This window comes from Hippocampus bargibanti, linkage group LG01 (genome assembly GCF_051943395.1).
Source record: "Hippocampus bargibanti isolate YZ-2025 linkage group LG01, ASM5194339v1, whole genome shotgun sequence".
NCBI lineage: Eukaryota > Metazoa > Chordata > Actinopteri > Syngnathiformes > Syngnathidae > Hippocampus > Hippocampus bargibanti.
The window spans coordinates 5,171,675-5,192,347 of NC_142734.1; the positions used below are offsets into that span (position 1 = coordinate 5,171,675).

Sequence of the window (20,673 nt, forward strand, 5' to 3'; positions counted from 1 at the left end):
TAGCACTACTGAAGGCCTAGGCGTCTCATGCACGACCCGCCACTGACTTTTCATGAGCTGATCAATGAAAAACATGTTGAGTTCATGCTTGTGTTTAGTTCATAAGATGATGATCCGAAAAAGACGTGGGCAACTAAGGTTAACAGGCCAGGTACAAAGTATTTGCCGCCCCGTTCCAACAATGACATCAATCCTGTTCATTTTCTGCAATATCTGAGTTTTATCCTGTTCATATTCTTAAAACGAATCCATTCAAACTCAGAACAATTGGTTAATAAAAACCAAAAAGTGAATTTTTGCGTGACTTGTTACTTGGGCACTGAGGTCACTTCCCAGGGTTTGCGTATTCTTTCCATTTGTGATGGAGTGGCATTCTGATTGCTTGCCTGTATTTCCACCTTTGTAACTCCGGGTATTTCTTTGCCCTCCTGCACGAGTCGCATCACCTCAGCGAAGGAAAGCGACTTGACCTGTGACTCTTCAGACTTCACGGTCGTGTTTCCTTCAGAGTCGGCGCATGATGGAGGCACCACGCTGGAAGCAGAGTTGGACCACGCTTTGTAACGCTTGGAGTCGATGGGCTCCACAAACCTGGGACAAAGAAAGTGATGACAAGAAAATGTGTCATTTCTTTGTTATATTCTCATGGCAATGTGCACGCTAAGGCATGGCTGTAAATGGAAAACTAGGTTACTAGTTTTAGGTCAAAACTAGTTCGCCAATCAAAAGCGCGATATGATTTTTGACTCTATCAATGTTACATCCCTGTATCTCGGCAGCAGTTCCAAAAGCACAATAATCAGTTATAGCTCTAACAAGTGGAGTTTTTTTTCCTGTCGTCTTTCACAGGTGAGGTGAGGGTGACGTCAGCAAAAAAATACGACTTTAAAGCATATATCTCCCGTCCAAAAAAGGGGGAAAATTACTGCTTTTCTAAAACAAACGTGAATAAGCCTCCAGCAATATTCGGCAGAATGGATGCCTTTATTTAGGTTCCGTAGTTGGCATTTGAGAAAAATGTCCAAGTAATTCTCCTCAAGTTTGTTTCTGGGCCGGACATATCATACTGAAGCCACAAAAACAAAATAGCAACACTGACTGTGACTTTTAGAAATTAATTTAGCATCAAATATTAAAATCTTGATTGGCAGTTGTGTTGAATCGGCTTTATTATGACTGGCCGTCCAGTCCCGTGAATATGTAACGCCCCCCACCTGTTATAAAAGAAGAGTTTGGCGTCAAGTATTTTCGCTTCTTTCCCGGAGCCGCCAACATTTAATGCGTGCAAGCCCTGTTGGAACCTTTGATCTGCTTCGAAATCATACGAGTCGAACCTCGAGAAAACGGATTCCATCGCGACGTGATTGGAGAAAAATCTGGATTTTCGTGTACGCGAGCGCTGTAACTAAAATTGTACGGCAATTCCGCTTGGACAAACTACATCACGATTGTTAAAGGGAACGTACGAAGAATTAATGAAACGATTTACGCATCTTATATATTTTACACCCATTAATAATGCTTTGAAAGTCGATAGGTACTCCCTCCACTTGCAAATTCGGAGTGCCCTTAGTTTTAAAGAATCTGCCGTAACTATGACAAGTACCTCACACATGCGCAGTACGGCTTGTACGGCAAACCGAATCAGACAAATTGTATTAACACTGTGGAGAAGGTAATATAATATAAATTAATATAATATTATAAGCGTCGAATTATAACATATATCGTGTAATATATTTGATAAAATAATGTAATCATAATAATTAATAATATTTTAGGATATTTTGCTTCAGTAAATATAGGCCGGATACATTGAGAGGAAGCGCACATATTTTGTTTGTTGTTACGTGCATTTCCGCCATTGCGGTAAAGACGCGGAAGTTGTATCATTCAGACATGGCGATGTCCTGTTCAAGGCTCACCAACAATTTGTCTTTGATTCGACTGTGGAGTGTGAGAACAAACCAAATCGCCAATGGATTGTATGGACCCTGTGTGTGTCAACAATCCAGGTTTGTTCTAAAATATTGAATGTCGATGGATGTTGTCCTCGCTTGACCTGGCTTTTTGTTTCCTAGTCTGTTGACACTTCCGACCTGCCGAGTTTGACAGCTCGCACCACTTCATCACTTAATACTTAATTAGATTCTAATATATTTTGCTCTAGTGCTGTGCATGCCTTATTTTCATATATTGTTGCTCTGCGAATGACTTATTGTTCCCCGTCTTTCATTTCAACGTGTAGACATTACTCGTCGTCTGGAGTCCGGCAAGGAATTGGTCGCTATGTGACGTCCAGGCTGCAGTGGGTCAACAAAAAATACGAAGGCTTCCTCAAAAGGCGATTTCCACGCTTTTATGTACTATACCATACTTTTATGGAAGGTGAGGTTAAAATGGTGGGAGAAAGATACTTAACTATATGTGCAAGTCATTTATTTAGCCAGTTTCAAGACTTCCCCCAAGGTGGAAAATGCAGACAAGTCACGACGGCAGTTTAGACTGAATGAAGATGGCGTAACTTGGCTAGATTTGTATTTTTTTCTTCTGATGAATGACATTTGACTTAGATGTTAGTTGGGCTCTAAGATTTGCTTTGTAAACATTGCAATGTGTAATTCTCTCTGTTTTTATTTGATGAGAAACATCATCCTTAGAATCCCAATTGTTGCTCTTGGGCTGTACTCTCAAACTTCAAATTGATATTATTACTCAGCACTCACATGAGTCATTCACTTTTGTGTTATTATGCAATATAAAGGACAACCGACACCTTTTTTTTGTTTCCTGACATCAGAAAAACGTTTTATAGCATCTAAAATATCCAAAACACGCAGGCTGATATTTTTAGTCAAATGCAGAACACCAATAAAAATGACTTAAAGTGTCCCAAAAATAATTCAAAATGACCTCAGAAAGTTTGAATTTCAGAAGGTCCCGCCCCCTTGTTCGTCTTGCCTTGCTCTAGAAACAAAACAATGGCTTCAGATTCGGAGAAGTTGCTTTCTTGTTACTCATCCAGTTATGAATATGATTCAAATAGTTCTGAAGAGGAAAGCATAAATGTTTGCAATTGATTAAATAAGTCCTTCCGTCTCATTTTGAGGCCTCTGGACTTCAATGCAGCTTCCCAGAAAATGCACAAGATGGCGCCCAAGCTCCGTTGGAAATGGGCTGATTTGTCTTTTGGGAATTTGTGTTAAATACTATCAAATAGTAGTCTTGGTGCAACACACAACGATTCACCATTGCGTTATTTATGTGTTTTCCTTCTAATTTCGCCATCAACACGGATCAACACCATGTTTTCAGACCAAACAAAGTAATCAAAATGGATTGTGTGTCGCTTTCTCGGTCAGGGGCGTTCCTTCAGTGACGTCACATCAAGAATCGTCACCAATTCGAAAACAAGACTTCCTGAATATTCAGTGCGAGTCTTAAAACGTAAAATATAACTATGCGGTGGAATCTTTGTAAAATACACTCAGTAGAAGTCATTTGAAGTGATTTTACAAATTATGGACACAACTTGTCCGGAGGCGTCGGTTGTCCTTTAACAGAGAAAGGTTTTAATATCTCCAAAAATAATTATAGAAAAATCCTGAAACATAAACTAAAATAATGGTTTTAGAGATGTGAAAATTCCAAATGAATGTGTTTTTAAGGTAAATTCAAAACTCAATTGTCTGTAGGTGTGAAAGTGGTTATTAGTTTGCCATGTGATTAGGTACACATGAAATTGATGATATGACAATGTGGTTATTTTACCACATTTCAATCTCCTCCATGGAGGATTCAAGCTGCTTTTTCGAGATGCCAAAGACGTCAGCAGAATCAAAACAAAGATGCTTAGCGATGGAGTCAGATTTCAAGATTTGTCCTACAGGGAAATGGAGAAACTTCGACAGGTGAGTTGATTAAAGCTTATCAAACTTTTTAAATAACATCTAAAAAAAAAAACTATTTTGTGTTTATGTAACTTAGTTTCGCCGAGACATGCTGAAGGGCATCCCACTGGTGTTGATTTCCATTCCTCCCTTTGCCAACTACCTGGTTTTCTTCCTCATGTGAGTCCTTCTCCCCAGTGACAGCAATCCCTTCAAAAATGTGTCCAATTGAACAATTATATCCCCGCCACCCCTCTACCCCACCCCAAAACCAGGTACTTTTTCCCCCGCCAGGTGCTGATCCCACATTTTTGGACTCCGAAGCAGCAGGTGGAGTTTCGTCAGTTGTATCACTCAATTCGGGCGCGACAGCACCGGCCCGTCTTACTTGGTTTGCAGCATGCCCGCGACCAGGTGAAAGATTCTCAATTGCGGGGTCGCCTCGACAGCTTGTGTTCTCAGGTATTTGCACTGTCTAGAGCTATATTTTACGTTTTAAGACTCGCGCGGAATATTCCGGAAGTTTTGTTTTTGAGTTGGTGACGAGTCCTCATGTTACGTCACTGAAGGAACGCCCCTGACCGAAAAAATGACACATTGTAGCAGTCCTTCCATCACGTCAACGCATTTTGCTGTTACTTGTTTGGTCTGAAAACTTTGTGTTGCACCAAAAATAGGCAAAAGAGGGCGACCAAGCTCCATGTAAGGAATTAATCAGCCTTTTTTATTTTTATTGGTGTTTTGCATTTGACTAAAAATATCATACTGCGTGTTTTGGGTATTTTAGATGCTACAAAACGTTTTTCTGATGTCACTTAAGAAACAAAAAAGTGACGTCGGTTGTCCTTTAAGATCGATTCAAAAGGCACAAACATTTTTTTTTTTTTAATTCAATTCCAGGTGCAAAATGGAGCAAACCCCAAAGTGTCGGAAATCATTGGGGTGCAAAGCCTTTTTACGGGGACTCCGCTGGGCATGAGCAAGCTAAGTGTGGATCAAATGGTCAGTAAAAGTTCATATTGTAAAGATCTATCTATCTATCTATCTATCTATCTATCTATCTATCTATCTATCTATCTATCTATCTATCTATCTATCTATCTATCTATCTATCTATCTATCTATCTATCTATCTATCTATCTATCTATCTATCTATCTATCTATCTATCTATCTATCTATCTATCTATCTATCTATCTATCTATCTATCAACAGTGACCCCGGGGTGTTCAACCAGCAATAACTCAAATAGATCAAGTTAGCTAGCTAATAGATGACTAATAGCTAGCTAGCTCACTAGTTAGATAGCTAATAGATAGCAACGGAAAGTTTTGTTTTTGAGTTGGTGACGAGTCCTCGCGTCACGTCACTGAAGGAACGCCCCTGACCGAGAAAGGACACATTGTATCACGTCAATTCATTTTGCGGTACTTTGTTTGGTCTGAAAGCTTCGCATTGATCCGTGTTGATGGCGATATTAGAAGGAAAACACATACATAACGCGATGGTGATGTAGGGCTCCACTAGTGGAATACCAACATTTGCCTGTGCTTTTTAACATCTTTAAAGAGAAACATAAGCCCCATGCTCTTCTTGACGCCTCGCCTCCCCGGCTTCCTGATCGGCCGGCGGCTGTCCAGTCATGCTTTAGAGCTGCTCCAGTTGGACCGAGCCCTCAGCAAACTGGGCCCACACCAGCTCAGCGATTCTGAAGTCAAACAGGTGCAACGTTTGACATCTGGCTAGGTGACGTGTGCCGTGTTCGAAGGGGGTACTTACTCACCTTTCTTTCGCTGTCAGGCCTGTTACGTGAGGGGGCTCAACTCCGATCGTCTCACCATCAACCAGTGCCGCGTGTGGTTGTCTCAGTGGCTTCAGATCTCCTCCTCCCTCAAAGGTAACTTATCTCATTCACTGTCAGAGGATGTGCAAAAATGTGTCCACTCCAGTGCCAGGGTTTTTGTCATTGTCACTGGAATTCCAGGACCCACACAATATTAAGTTTGAGGACCACATAAACATTCATTGCAGCGTAAGAAAAGTGGGCCTCAATCGGCAGTACATATGCACCTAAATGCTAGCAACCACTCATTTGACGACGATGAGATTAAAATCTAAAAGAAAACAGATGGTTTGAAAGGGGAGTAAAAGAAACTATTTTCATAAAACAGCAAAATCCTTCACTAAACCGCCACGGTGGGGTGAGGTTCAATTTGGATCGTTCGTACAACAGAATTCTTCGACAACGTAGGCTTATTTATGCTGATGAGGTGATACCTGAGCAAATGGGGCAATCAGGCCTCATACTCAGACAATAGAAGTAATCAGTGGAGCCGCAGGGAGTAGTCCTCTGCTCCCCCCCAACCTGAGAGCAGGGATCAATCATAGCAGAATTCGGCACCGTAGGGATATATATAGGGCCGAAACTACCGGCAAAAAGATTTTAGTTCGCTGACGAAGCCTCTTGGATGAGAAACGAAACGTCCGACACCTTCAAAGTAGTACAGATGACGGCTGAAGAAACCTTTTCATCGATGGACCACTCTACTTGTATCCCCTTCATGAGTCTGTACATACTTTAACAATTAGGGCTAAGCTCCTCTCCAACATGCAAAGCTTGTCACATGGTTAAGATCCTGTAGTATCCGATCAACATGCCTCTGTGGACCTCATTTATGGTGATTTTGTACTTTTCTGATATGACACAAGATGGTGCCATGAACTGTCTTAACCATTTCCAAAATGGCTGACCATTTGGGAGCCATTTTAAACCTTTTTTTTTTTGTTTTTGTTGTCTTTTTACTCTCTAGACTCCGACCTGTCACTCCTTTTGCACTGCCTCGTGTTCCTCTCTGCCAGTTACCCGAATGGTAGTAGCCAACCCTGATGGAACCTCGCAACCTCTCCCTTCTGCTTTGGTGCACACACACCACTTGTGAGCATCAGTTTTTTTTTTTGGGGGGGGAGGAAATACAGTGATACCTCGGTTTACGAACCCCTTGGCTTACGAATTTTTCGGTTTACAAACGTTACATTCATGAACATTTTACCTTGGCATACAAACTTTTTTTCGTACACGGAGCTGCCTCAATGAGTGATGTGTCGTCCGCGAACGAGCCCGTTCTTCTAACAACAAAATGGCAGCCGACTGTTTTTGTCCTCTATTCCCCGCCCCCAGTCTTCGGTTAAAGCCACGTGATTGGTCAATAACGCAGCAGTGAGGGGGGTGGTTCAAACATTAAAGAGACAGGCAGATGACAGTGAGAGTTTCAACTTTGATAGTTCAAAGGCAGAGTGTAGACTGCAAGGTTAAAATATCCTATCAATCAGGCTCCGCACAAGCCATCTGTACACTGGATGCAAAAAGCTATGAACCCAACTAAACAGAACACAATTGATGAGGAACTAGATAAAATTATCACAGAGAAAGCACCTACAAGGGATAGTTCCTCAAGATGGTGAAAGAAGAAGGCGACGTTCCTCATCAAGTGTTTAATGCTGATGAAAGCGGCCACTCCATTCCATCAAGCCATCGACCATCGCAAAGGTAAATAAAACCACTTTATTATGCATTACAGTTTATTTCTTTAATTATAATACCATAGCACATTTATTATAATAAAATACGGTATATTATGTGTAGTTTTAAAGCTTAGAAAATTAGAAAGTAGAAAATTGTTTTATGGGGACCTGTGTATGGGGAACGGATTATTCTCATTTTAATAGTATCCTATGGGAAATTAATTTTTGGGATACACACTTTGCCTTACACACTCTGTCTGGGAACCAATTAAGTCTGTAAGCCAAGGTATCACTGTATTTCAAAACACGGGTTTCTTTGAAACATTTTCAGATATTCAAAATGGTCTACAAATGCAGAATCTATCATCTTTTGATAGGTGTTTACGTTGACTGCAGAGTGCGGTTTACACATTTCCCGTGCTGAAACTCATAACTGGAAATGCATCACTGCTTTTGCTTTAAAATGAAGGTGAAATGTCATCCGTTTAAGATGGAGATCATGGGGTTACACACATTCCATTTGCATGTATCAGTGTGTGCAAATATCTGCTACATTTTCTTCCCGTGTTTTACCTCTGAGTGCACTGTTATTTTTGTCTTTTTTTATCATTTGTACTCAATGCAATGGAAAGACATCAAAATGTAAAAATTGTTGCTCAAAAGCAGAAAAAAATGCATGGTTGTGGTAAATTGTAACTGCTGTTTGGACTGCAGTGAAGCCGACTGATGAATATTGGCACTTTACATAAGTTTAAAGGACAACCGACGCCTCCAGACAAGTTGTGTCCATAATTTGTAAAATCGCTTCAAATGACTTCTACTGAGTGTATTTTACAAAGATTCCACCGCATATAGCTATATTTTACGTTTTAAGACTTGTGCTGAATATTCAGGAAGTCTTGTTTTTGAGTTGGTGACGAGTCCTCACCCTAAGTCACTGAAGGAACGCATTTGGCTGTACTTGGCTGGTCTGAAAACTTCGTGTTGCACCAGAAAAGAGGCAGAAGAGGGCGACAAAGCTTCATGTAAGGAATTAATCAGCCTGTGGAGCTCTGTCGCCATTTTCTGTCTCTTTTTGTGCTACATTTCCCGCCCCCAGATACCTCAAAATGGCATGGAATAAATTATTTAATCGATTGTAAACATGTATGCTTTCCTCTTCAGAACTATTTGAATCATATTCATAACTGGATGAGTAACAAGAAAGCATCTTCTCTGAATCTGAAGCCATTGTTTTGATTCTCGAGCAAGGCAAGACGTCTTGGCGTGACATCATGAACAAGGGGGCAGGACCTTCTGAAACTGGCCACTTCCGGGTTCATTTTTTTGTTGTTGCAGATTTTGGACACTTTAAGTCATTTTTATTGGTGTTTTGCATTTGACTAAAATATCATTCTGCGTGTTTTGGGTATTTTAGATGTTATAAAACGTTTTTCTGATGTCAGTTAAGAAACAAAGTGGTGTCGGTTGTCCTTTAATGTTAAAATGGGGGTGAAATCTGAACCTAATTTAAAGACTGTGCCTTTTGCAATGACTGCTCGATTACATTTCAATTGGGTTGTAGTCATTTTTTGGTTGTTGGACATTTGCTCGTGTTCAGTGATGTGTTGTCGTGTCCCATAAAAATAATTGTGAAACCAATTTGGGTAGAAAGGTTCTTTATTTTAAAAACAAACTGGGAACCAAAAAAGCCTTAAAAACAAAACATCACAAGTTCTAATGCAACAGCAAAGATATTCAAGATCAACTATCAAGAAGAAGTGGACAGTGTTGTGTCAAAGGAAGAAATGGATGTTGCACGCCTACGAGTGTATCAACCCATAACCACTGGTGACCACTGGAAGATTGTTCTGCGCGCTACAAAGGGAAAATGAGGCGTCCGGCAAGTGAGTGGTCTTCCACGTGAACGCTGATGGCCATTGACTCACATGACTTCGTAGCCGCTTCGTATGCCTCGCATCAACACGCAGGCAAATACGACGCCCATGACCTACGGGGAAGAATATAAAGTTATTTGAACATTTTGAACCTTTGGACACTTTGCAGAGCATACATCCCATTTACATTGAATGACATGTCTGTGTAAGCTCTCAGTCGTACAGGAGTGGTCCATCGATGAAAAGGTTTCTTCAGCCGTCATCGGTACTTCTTTGAAGGTGTCGGATGGTTCACTTCTCATCCAAGAGGCTTCGTCAGCGAACTAAAATTTGCTGGTAGTTTCGGCCCTATATATATATATATATCCCTACTGTCCAGAGATGGCGGTGCCAGACTCTGCTATGATTGGTCCCTGCTCCGAGGTTGGGGGGGGGGGGGGGGGGGGGGGGGGGGGGGGGCAGAGGACTATTCCAAGAGGCTACACTGATTACTTCTATTGTCCTTCCTGATTATGGGGTCTACGACTGGCCTGATTGCCCCATTCTGGCTCCTGGGACTTTATTCACACACAGTGGATACATACCTCGATGAACGCCAGAACAAGAGCGGCGACGATCACCCACAGGATATTTTTCTTCAATAATTCCTCAAGTGCAGTGCGACAACCCTTGAGGGACACCGGAGAGGAAAGTTAATCACTATTTGAGTATACTGCATTTGCTTAACCACAAATGGCTCCATTGACCCGACGTTTCATATGTATTAAATTGGATCCAAGTTACTCTGTGCCAACGACAGACAAAACAATTTGCTGTTCTTCCGCCTGATGGCAGAAGGTACAACAAGAAGGCCAAGTGTTCAACTCAATAGGCCCACGTTTGTAGTTTGTTTATTGTTCGTTCTTGTATGGCAGGGGTGTCAAAGTCATTTTTTGCCGCGGGCCACATTGTAGTTATGGTTTCCTCTCGAGGGCCGTTATGAATTTGGGGAACCCATTAGAATGTTTAAATTCCTTCAAATATTACATATAGAGCACACAGCAAATTAATGAATAACTCGTTTTCAAATCTGAAGTCAAGAATAATGACTTTTATTGTGGTTGACATCCAAAAATATGAAATTTTGGCTCAGATTTTAGCAATCGTCATGGAATTCAACAAGTTTGATTTGCTTTCGCGGGCCGAAAAAAATGATGTGGCGGGCCGGATTTGGCCCGCGGGCCTTGACTTTGACACCTGTGTTGTATGGGGTGCGCACACGTGTCTTGACTGTTCTCCGGCTACATCCACGGATGAGGTATGCAATTGGGTGCTACTGCCGGCACGGCGCAGCCTGCAGTGTAGTCGGCAGCGAAAAGTCAAATGTAAAATGTCAACAAAGACGAGAACATGAAACACAAGCGCAGCCTGCAACAAAGTCAACCGGTGAGTTGTCAGACACAAACGCACTTGACTTAGCGGCTGTCTACTTTCCTGATCTGTATTCTTACTTATTGGACAAAATAAGTATCAATGTTTTTAATGTGTGAAGAAATTGAGAGTACCTGAAAAAAAAGCCACATATGACAAACTTGTGCATACTGCAACACGCTACCATGCTAACAACCATTAGCACATCATGTTGTCAAAGATCAACTTTCAGGGGTTTCATGCCATGATTTTTTTTATTGATTCATTCATTTTCCAGGCCACTTTATCCTCATGAAGGTCGCGAGGGGTGCTGGAGCCTATCCCAGCTGTCTTTGGGCAGTAGGTGGGGGACACCCTGAATTGGTTAGCAGCCAATCGCAGGGCACACAAAGACATACAACAGTCACTCTCACAATCACACCTTGGGACAATTTGGAGTGTTCAATCAGCCCGCCATGCATGTTTTTGGAATGTGGGAGGAAACCGGAGGACCCGGAGAAAACCCACGCGGGTCCGGGTAGAACATGCAAACTCCACACAGGGAGGCCGGAGCGGGATTTGAACAGCATCTTAAAAGTAATATTTTAAATGGTTAATTTTTACTTTTACCTGTTGGTGCACTTTGGCAGAGTCGGTCATGGCCCCGATGCCGCAATTGGCAGACACGTTCACACAGCATGAGTCTGGCACAGACATGCCATCGGGTCGGAAGTTTTGCCAGTCGGAGGAGCCATTCATGCCACAGCATTTCAACTGGAAGCACAAAAGGAGGCCGTCGTTGACCGACGTCGGCAACACGGGATGCAAAGGCAAACGACGCCGTGTAGAAGCAATGGCGACGCCCCAGGATGCGGCGCCGCTACGCCAGGGTGGAGTTGGAGTCAATAAGTCAATAATGCCACTTACGTCCTCCTGGAGAGTGTCCACGCTGGCTTTAAATTCAGCGGAGCTGTTGTTGTACCTGGTGATCATGTCCGCTAGACTGTCTTGGACCACATCGGACACCTTGGCGGGGGACAAAATGGACAGCGTTATGCAATCAAATCCTAGTGTCATCAATTCTTTTCAAGCTGACGTTGAGCAAGAAACGTAAAATGGACGTCGTCCAAGGCACTGGAAAAACAAGCAACTTTCAGTACAATGTAAAGAAGTACTCGACAACTGGTGGGTGGTGGACAAGTGGTGAAGACTAAATTCATAATAATAAATACTACGCCTACTACCATTACTACTCCTACTAATCCCGGTAATAAAACTAATAATAATATTACATTACGAGATGTCCTCAGTTTCCGATGGGGTTTCCGAGACAAATATTTCCTGTAATATTATTTTGCAAAAATGTGTCCACTCCAGTGCCAGGGTTTTTGTCATTTTCATTCAAATTCCAGGACCTACAGAATATCGAATTCTCGGACTACATAAACATGTAATACATTGTTAGAAACCCTGGACTCTCTTCTTTCTTCTTAATTCCTAAGTTATATAGATCTGGAGTTAGCTGAGCTTGAAATGAGGGTGGCTTTCCAAAGTACAATGCAATACTTACATATTGGTTTATATAGCGCTGAAGCTGGACAAAGCGGTAACATGAAAAAAAAGGAAATGCTGCCTCCTTGTGGAAGGGACAAAAACAATGCCAGAGGACTTGGCCAGCGCTTTATCGGCACCCAAACAAGAAAAAACAAATTCGGGAATCACACTCTATGTCAAATTTTCAATTCACAAATAAATTTGTGGCAGTGAATGATTTAAAAAATAAACAGACCAACCAAACCAATAATTGAGAGTCTGCAATTATGTGGCAATCATTCCAGACTGTAGCTTTCATGTAAAAATGCTTGGAGGAGGACTTGTGAGCGTGGTGTACATGAGCCATTCGAAAATGTTACATTCTTGGGCTTTGGAAAGAGTATTTTAAACAATGTTATTGTGGCTCACTTTGTTTCTGAAGATGTACCCGGCGATCGCTGCCGCAATCTGAACAACGATGACCAATGACAGAAGAATGGAAAACTACAGAGAGAGAAATAAAAGCACATGTAAAAAAAAAAAACTCTGAAACAAGTGTTTTTAACGTTGGATGAAATGCAACATATCTGGCGAATAGTTACCAAAGTGACCATGCAGTAGTTCTCTTTCCAGGCGCCACAGCAGCCGAAGAAGGAGATGAAGAAAATGATCACCCCGACGGCAATGATGACGATGGGCGCTCCTGATGCCGACGCGTCATTGATCATCACGGTTTGATGCAAGGACACCTGCACCAGGACTCCCACCACAATCAAGGCCAGGCCACATAACTGCAAATTTTCAGGACAAAAAAAAAGGTAGGTTTACTTCAAGACCACCTTCACTAACTCAACATTCACCCTTGCATCAATACGGAGCCCTTGGCATGACCCGGCCACAATATACTGCAACTATAATAGATTGTACCGGATTACATACATACCAACAGTCCTTATGGAAGGTGATTCTCCTTCCATAAGCCATCAACGACCATCAAAAAGGTAAATAAAACTTTATTTTACAGCACAGTTTATTTCTTTAATTACAGTCCTCATGTAATGCGCCTCTCTTTCCAAACAGCAATTCCCTTTGACCTTCGACCTCCAACGCCATTCCATCAAGCCATCAATGACCATCACAAATGTAAATAAAGTGACTTTATGATACAATGCAGTGTATTTCTTTCATTACAATACAATAGCACATTTATTATACATAGAATAAGGTATGTTGTGTGTAGTTTTAAGGCTTATTTAGTTGAAAAGTATTTTATGGAAACCCGGGAACAGATTATCCCCATTTTAATGGTTTCCTATGGGATTTTTTTTGAGATACACACTTTTCGCCTTACACACTCTGTCTGGGAACCAATTAAGTTCGTAAGTTGAGGTCTCACTGTACTTTGCTTATCACGCATTAGTCGCTCGGGAAGGATGAGTCAGCAAAAGGACATCAAACAGATGTGGGAAAGTTGCAATACTGTGTGGTTGCCATTTCTCCAAGCGTCCATGTTCACAGTCATTCATTCATGCGTCACGGTGTGACTCATTTAATCTTTCGCAAACATTGTGACAGTAAACTACCGGATCAAGTGGGAGACCCGATGCTGGCAAGTAAATCTGTACAATGTGTCACCCTTTCAGGTTGAAAATAGGTTTACGACTACCGAGGAGTGGCGAAAAAGTATATGTTCATTCCAAAAGGATGAACTCATTCACAGCCAGATGTGCAAAACTGAGCCCACTCCAATGCCAGGGTTTTTGTCATTGTCACTTGAATTCCAGGACCCAGTGAGTGAGTTAATGTTGCAAAATATGTTTTGTTTCTGATGTGGCCGCAGTAGAACAGCTCAAGGAGCTTAGTTGCCCGTTCAAGCCTTATTCCCGACCCCAAAGATATTTTTCTCAGCACTGAACTAATGACTCAGTTATTTACAATCATGCGTAAAGCCGTGGATCAGTTAGCCATATTAGTCCACAAACATTGTCAACAGCCATTCGTAAGCTGATGAGCATATTAACTGTATATTGTTAGCTATTTGCATTGTAGTGTACTGATCGTTTCTCAAATTTTCCCCCATCGTGTGAAAGTTTTGCCTACCTAATTTTCATCTTGCAAGCGAGGGGAAATGCTGGAAACATGTCTAACCTCTAACCAGCCAATTTTAATAATTACTTAAGGGTGTAGTTTGAATTTCTAATACAGTAGACACCAATCTCAGTCAAATCCAGTCACACGCCATTAAAAAGGCATTCAATTTACATCTTAGATAGCACAGCCTGTTTTAATACAGTTTCAATTTAACAGCAACATTGTGTTTTTAACACAATGTTGCAGAAATTCAAAACCACGACTATCGATGGTACCCAATAACAATGTAATTTTTCATCATGTTCGGATTAAGCTAGAGAGCCACTCTGAAAGGAACCGTTGTGGTTTTATATATACAGATACAACAGGTAATTCTCAACAGTTTGATGTTTCGTTTTAGGGTAAACTGGAACTGGGAGTGTCCAAAGCCAGCTCATTACTTTATTTATTGTTTGCCAAATTGATGCTTATGGTCAAGTGGGTGGAAATGAGCTTAATGTCACCACATATCGCTCGCATCTCAAAGTTTGAACTTGACAGTCAAAAGCAACCAATCAGGATGACGTTTCACTTTGGGGTATTTGAAGTGGTCACGATTCAGTGTAACCACAAGCAGTACATTCAACACTCTTCATGTCAATTCATAAAAAAGGCCACTTGTAAATATGGGTTGATGCGATACAGCTACATATATCAATATGCCTTTCTTGATACAGTAAAGTCTCGTTATATCGATATTCAAGGGAGTCCGAAAAAATATCGATATAACCGGGACTATCGATATATCCGACCCTGTTTGTATGTAATTTTCCCCGTGCGTGCATAGAAATAGTATCGATATAACCGGGACTATCGATATATCCGATATCGATATAACGAGACTTTACTGTAGTTGCACTATGTACAGTTTTTTTTTAATGAAACGGTTTTGCACGTTTACATTTGCACAGTATACAGTTGATATTCTCATTTTGTTATGCTTAGAATATATTGTCTATCCTTTAACCCCCTCCCCCAACCCCCGTCCTCTTTCAAATTGCTGCTGTGGACTGCAAATTTCCCCATTGTGGGACAAATAATGGTTTTCTGATTCTGATATTCTATTAATTCATACTCGTTTTATTTCACTTTCCTTTTTTTCTTTTCACCATAATGTGTTCACCCTTGGGAAAAAACTAACATTACACAATATTTATCTTGTTCATGTCTGTTATACCGGTCGGCTCAGTACAGCGGTTCTGTAACATGACTTTTTAAAAAATAATTCCATCAAATACCACATGACTAATTGCTTTCTATTTACACCGTTTATATTAAAAGCACAATGCAAATAAAAATACAATAATGAGGTCACATTACATTACATGTGGAATTGTGTAAATGCATGAACAAAAAAAAAAACATCCCACAAAAACCACTTGACATGAGTAAATATTCCCACTTTTTGAAGTTTAAAAGTTTTTTTCCCCTGACAAATGTGGCAGACATATTGAGGACATTGACAGAAGCTAAACCTGAAGAACGTCAACGACTACCGTACGACCAGTCCTTTGCTTCCTTGTGCTTAGCAATGTGGCGGTAATAAACAATCTTGACCAAGATGAATCTATCGGAAATCACAAACCGTCTAAATGCGACAACGCTGACATATACCATTCACAAGAGCCTGTTTTCGTGCAGATAAGTGAAAAACAATTCTATTCCTCCATGAAATGGTTTGTTCTCAGTCATGTCTGCAAAGCTTCCCGGCCATGTAATTTCTCTGTAATCCTGTGACTAAACACCATTTGGTTTTCTCTTGGGTAAAATCGCATTTAGCCTTCATAATCAACAACCGTGTCCATTATAAGAATGTGACCAGGCATAAAGTGAACTTTTATGATGGCACATTTTTTTTGTAGAGCTGAAGCAATCAAAGCTATATGCAATCATACATGCTATTTATCATTGAAATAATGGGAAATAAAAGTCTGATGCAAATAATATTCTTTTCCAGTGACGTGCGGTGAGGTTCATGGCTGGTGAGGCATTGACGTCATCACAGTCAGATTTACAAACATATGAACTCTACAGAGTAGCTTATTCACTATTTGATTGGCAACAGGTAAGGTTTTTATCGTTATTATCGTGTTACCTTTACTTATAAATGAAGTCCATGCGCCGCTCCTTCTGAAGAAAGGCATCTATACCTTCTATGTAGAAGCCTTCCTTATCTTTCTTCAGTTTTAAGTCTCTCTATTTCTTTCAATTTAGATATGTAATCCTCCATTCTGAAAATAAGGCCAAGCAACATGAAAAAAATGACTGGATGGTTGCACTTAACTAGCTAACTGTTTACTGTAGCTTTCTCTCACTAATTCTATTATTCTGCAGCCGAGGAGGCACAAGAAGAATCTCTATAATAACCAGCGCCCCCTGTCATGAGGCAGGAGAACTGTGTGCCTCACCTATGCACACAATTTTGATAAAAATAAAATAACATTGTTGTACAGTGTTTATAATGTAGTGACTCTACATTATATACACCAGGTAAACTGTAGAAATTTAGTTCATATACTAAGTGTTTGAACACTTTAATAGCGATATGCAGAGGGACAGCAATGCGGTCTCACTGCAGAGCAAGCCAGTACAGTTAGCATAGTCATTGCGCAATCCATGGTGAGGCTAAGCCGGCTGCTGCCTCACCGCTGGTCTGTACTTAGTATTTGAACGGTAAATGTGAAAATTCAGCGATTTTGAAAAAAAATCCAAAAATGGTGAAGTTAAATGGAAAGGAACTTTAAAGTACAAATCACTCAATAAATATCACTGTTTAATTTATTTTTTCATTTGATATTGCCATGAGCGGCCTCACCTGCCTCCCCTGGCTGCACGTCACTGGTTTTTTTTTCATTATTGCTTAGTAACTAATTGTTTTTTGTACTCAGAGTTGAGGAAGAATCTTTTTGGAGTCGCATATGCTTGCGGTGTAAAATACAGCCCAAGTATAGATCACGATTAAAATTAAAGTAAAGAGCCACAACAATTGCTTCCATGGGGCAACGTTTAGAGGGAGGCTTGGTGAGTCAGGTGAGATATCCTTCAGCTTCATTTTAAGTGTTCCCTGTCAGCAAACTTTTGCCCATTCAAGACAATGGCGACCAAAAAAAAAACATCAGGGAAACCCAGACAGCAGTTAATGGCTGTGATGAAATATACAGTAAGGACCTCAAGAAAACAAATGACACTGCAAGTCACTTTACCAGTCATATTTCGGAGGCCTTGTCCCGGTGTGCTGTTCCTTTTTTGAGTACTCGCTAGCAGTGTAAATATTTGACCTCCAGTCAAAAAGGTAGCTAATGGCTGCTCTAGGAAAACAAAGGAGCCAACAGGCCAAGGAAACATGGCAAACAGGACATTAAACCCACAGAACAATTGTCGTGTGAATAAAATAAGGATGGGGTGTTTTCTCAGTTGCAATATGTATATTAATCATTTCATTCTCTGACATGACTTATGATGTAAAAGGAGACGTCGGTTGTCCTTTAAGGACAACCGACGTCTCCGGACAAGTTGTGTCCATAATTTGTAAAATGGCTTCAAATGACTTCTACTGAGCGTATTTTACAAAGATTCCACCGCATATAGCTATATTTTCGGTTTTAAGACTCGCGCTGAATATTGAGGAAGTCTTGTGTTTGAGTTAGTGACGAGTCCGTATGTGACGTCACTAAAGGAACGCCCCTAACCGAAAAAAAGACACATTGTAGCAGTCCTTCCATCACGTCAATGTATTTTGCCGTACATGTTTGGTCTGAAAACCGTGTTGCACCCAAAAGCCGCCAGAAGAGGGCGTCCAAGCTCCATATAAGGAATTTATCAGCCTGTGGAAACGGAGGTGGCCACATGAGGTCGCCATTTTGTGCCTCTTTTCTGGTGATCGATTTCTTCCCCAATATTGCCTCAAAATGGCATGGAACAAATTATTTAATCGATTGCAAACATGTATGCTTTCCTCTTCAGAACTATTTGAATCATATTCATATGTCACGAACTGGGGGCGGGACTTTCTGAAAATGCCCAATTCGCAGCTCAATTTTTCGCAGATTTTGGACACTTTAAGTCATTTTTATTTCCGTTTTGCCTTTGCACATGAATAAAAATATCATACTGCGTGTTTTGGGTATTTTAGATGCTATAAAACGTTTTTCTGATGTCAGTTAAGAAACAAAAAAGTGACGTCGGTTGTCCTTTAAATTGTAATATTTTATTTTGTGGCAAACTGTCACTGAAAAGCCCTCTGAACTCAGTAAGTACCATTTTACATGTTATGAAACTGTGGATTTTTTTTTTGTATAACTTCATGAGGGAAACGAATCAGCTGTGCAGAGAATAAAACCCGCTTTGTCATCGACATCTTCCTTTTTCCTGTCAAATTACAATTGACCTTAAAAGCATTTCCATGTCGTTGGCGGAAAGGAAAAAAAAGTCACATGATGCCATTACACACTTGACAATCTGGTCATAAGATTCACATTCCATCATCAGCACTTGCTGTTAAGCACTTACAAACATACACACACGCGCGCACACACACACACTGTGGTAAACCGACCGTGTGATTTATGCGCCTGGACTCGGCGTTTCTTTTAAGTCATACTTTTTGAACAGCTGGTCAGTCAGGCGGTGGTGCCCATTTATTGTTATTTCATTTTATACAAAAGTGCAGAGGCTCTTCTGAGTCACAAGACCAAAATAGCATGGAGTAAAGGGCGGTGATTCATTTTGATGCCTGTTTGTTTTCTGTATGCTTTCCGATGTGTGTTTTTACATGTTTTTTTAAGTCATGAAAATTCTCCTACTCTTAATTTTTGCATCACTTCCTGCTCTCTTGCAGTCTCACCACAATGATCAAGTGTTTTTCACATGAATACTGTTTCCTTTTGATAAACACAAAACAGCGACAGAAAAAAAAAATACAATTAAATAAATTTTAAAAAAGACCTATGGTTTGGGAGATGCCAATTCTACCACTGAGCCACGCTATTGGCGTCAAGTGAGGTCTTTGTACCACCAAAATTATTATAACGTTTTGAAAGGCACTGAGAAATAAAGTTTTCAAGAGACCCCAAAACAGCGTGTTTATTCAACTATTAGCATTACATTTAAAGACAATAAATCATTTGAACATTTTCAATTAACAAAATTGTGGTAGGTTTCTGTGCCAGTAATGTTTGACAACTGTCACCAGATCAGAGCTATGAAGTTTATTTTTTGGGGGCTTTATGACACTGTCTTGTTCCTAATGTTATTGTGACAAACACAAAGGAGGTGGGTGGGAATAATATTTTCCTGGTTTGATCAAAGACAAAAATATATATATAATGTATCTGACCTATTTCACCTAATGCTGATCATCTGTAATTTACGTTAGCGACCCGATTTCCAATCACGTGGTTGGAAATCGAAACCACTCAATTTGTCCTTTGTCACTCCCAACCTGTAAATTACTTGAAAACAGCAGAGACTCACCCAGAAGATGAAGTTGAAGAAGAAGAGCAAGAACTTGACGCATTTCATTCCCCCTTCCAGAGCCATGGTTGAAGCGGATCAGCTTCCTGGATCAACTACGAGGGTGAAATAATACACCTTTCTTTAATTTTTCCTGCCCTCGCGACGACAGTAAGTGGAGGAGCAGCAGCTGCTTCCCGAGCAAGAATATCTGAGTCATTTCCCTAAACGTGCTAACAGACAATTCAGTTTGGGGAAGTTAGAGGGAGAGCAATTACTAAGAGTGCTCCATTTAACAAGTTTTAAACGTCACAAAAAATAGCTCAACTTTGAATTTTATAAACCGTGACACCAAGCAAAGCGACCCAAGCATAACCTCTAGCCGCCGGGGACATATTCTGCCTCTGCTTCTTCCCGTTAACTGGCAACAAACACCGCGCCAGCGACAACGACAAAGACAGCTTTGTCCGGTGGTTAAATGACATCGAATGAAGCCATTTAGTAGCCTTATTGAATTTATTCTAGATGTGTCGGCTCAATTAGTAGCCGACGTGTGGTCGAAGCGAGTCATCCGTGTTTAGCAAAAGGCTCGGAAGCTTTTTTTAAGTAAATGGGGAGAACATAAAGGCGTCGCGGTTTCGTTAAATATAAGGAGTATACTTTTTACGAGTATCCTTCTCACGGTGGAGTCAACTTATTGGAATTGTTATGGCCTACCTTTTAGCGGTGAATAAATCCTGTGGACGGAGGACAAGCAGTGAAAAAGCGAAGTTTTGGAATAGTTGCGTCGGTCCTCGCTCTTGGCTCGTCCCTCCCCAAGTGACGAAGAAGAAGCTGATGATGATGATGATGGCTGCCTTTCTTCGTCTCCAATTGACCTA

At 40.8% G+C, this 20,673-nt stretch overlaps 2 protein-coding genes across 3 annotated transcripts; one reads left to right on the forward strand and one right to left on the reverse strand.

Moving 5' to 3' along the window:
• The first annotated feature begins 1,881 nt into the window (after nt 1–1,881).
• On the forward strand, nt 1,882–9,053 carry letmd1 (LETM1 domain containing 1). Of its 2 annotated transcripts, XM_088991694.1 has the most exons (10): nt 1,883–2,015; nt 2,249–2,388; nt 3,796–3,911; nt 3,988–4,070; nt 4,166–4,352; nt 4,791–4,892; nt 5,460–5,612; nt 5,691–5,787; nt 6,701–6,825; nt 7,790–9,053. In XM_088991694.1, the coding sequence occupies exons 1-9, from the start codon at nt 1,900–1,902 to the stop codon at nt 6,775–6,777; spliced, it is 1,071 nt and encodes a 356-aa protein (XP_088847820.1). In that variant the 5' UTR covers nt 1,883–1,899; the 3' UTR covers nt 6,778–6,825; nt 7,790–9,053. The 2 variants fall into 2 exon arrangements, with proteins under 2 accessions (XP_088847827.1, XP_088847820.1); XM_088991701.1 differs by having other exon boundaries at nt 1,882–2,015; nt 6,701–9,053.
• Nucleotides 8,754–20,662, reverse strand: cd63 (CD63 molecule). The gene is made up of 8 exons (XM_088991714.1): nt 20,510–20,662; nt 19,814–19,908; nt 12,814–13,002; nt 12,641–12,715; nt 11,606–11,704; nt 11,309–11,452; nt 9,874–9,957; nt 8,754–9,402 (listed from the first exon to the last, which is right to left on the reverse strand). The coding sequence occupies exons 2-8, from the start codon at nt 19,877–19,879 to the stop codon at nt 9,337–9,339; spliced, it is 723 nt and encodes a 240-aa protein (XP_088847840.1). The 5' UTR covers nt 19,880–19,908; nt 20,510–20,662; the 3' UTR covers nt 8,754–9,336.
• Between the last annotated feature and the right edge of the window lie 11 nt (nt 20,663–20,673).

Excerpts from the sequence above, each read along its gene's own strand:
- letmd1 (XM_088991701.1), top strand. The coding sequence starts at position 1,900 with ATGGCGATGTCCTGTTCAAGGCTCACCAACAATTTGTCTTTGATTCGA. Across the intron at positions 2,389-3,795 it reads ATACCATACTTTTATGGAAG|GATTCAAGCTGCTTTTTCGA; the intron begins GTGAGGTTAAAA and ends TCCTCCATGGAG. Across the intron at positions 3,912-3,987 it reads AAATGGAGAAACTTCGACAG|TTTCGCCGAGACATGCTGAA; the intron begins GTGAGTTGATTA and ends TATGTAACTTAG.
- cd63 (XM_088991714.1), bottom strand. The coding sequence starts at position 19,879 with ATGGCTCTGGAAGGGGGAATGAAATGCGTCAAGTTCTTGCTCTTCTTC. Across the intron at positions 11,453-11,605 it reads TGGACACTCTCCAGGAGGAC|TTGAAATGCTGTGGCATGAA; the intron begins GTAAGTGGCATT and ends TTGTGCTTCCAG. Across the intron at positions 9,958-11,308 it reads CTGCCAAAGTGCACCAACAG|GGTTGTCGCACTGCACTTGA; the intron begins GTAAAAGTAAAA and ends GTGTCCCTCAAG.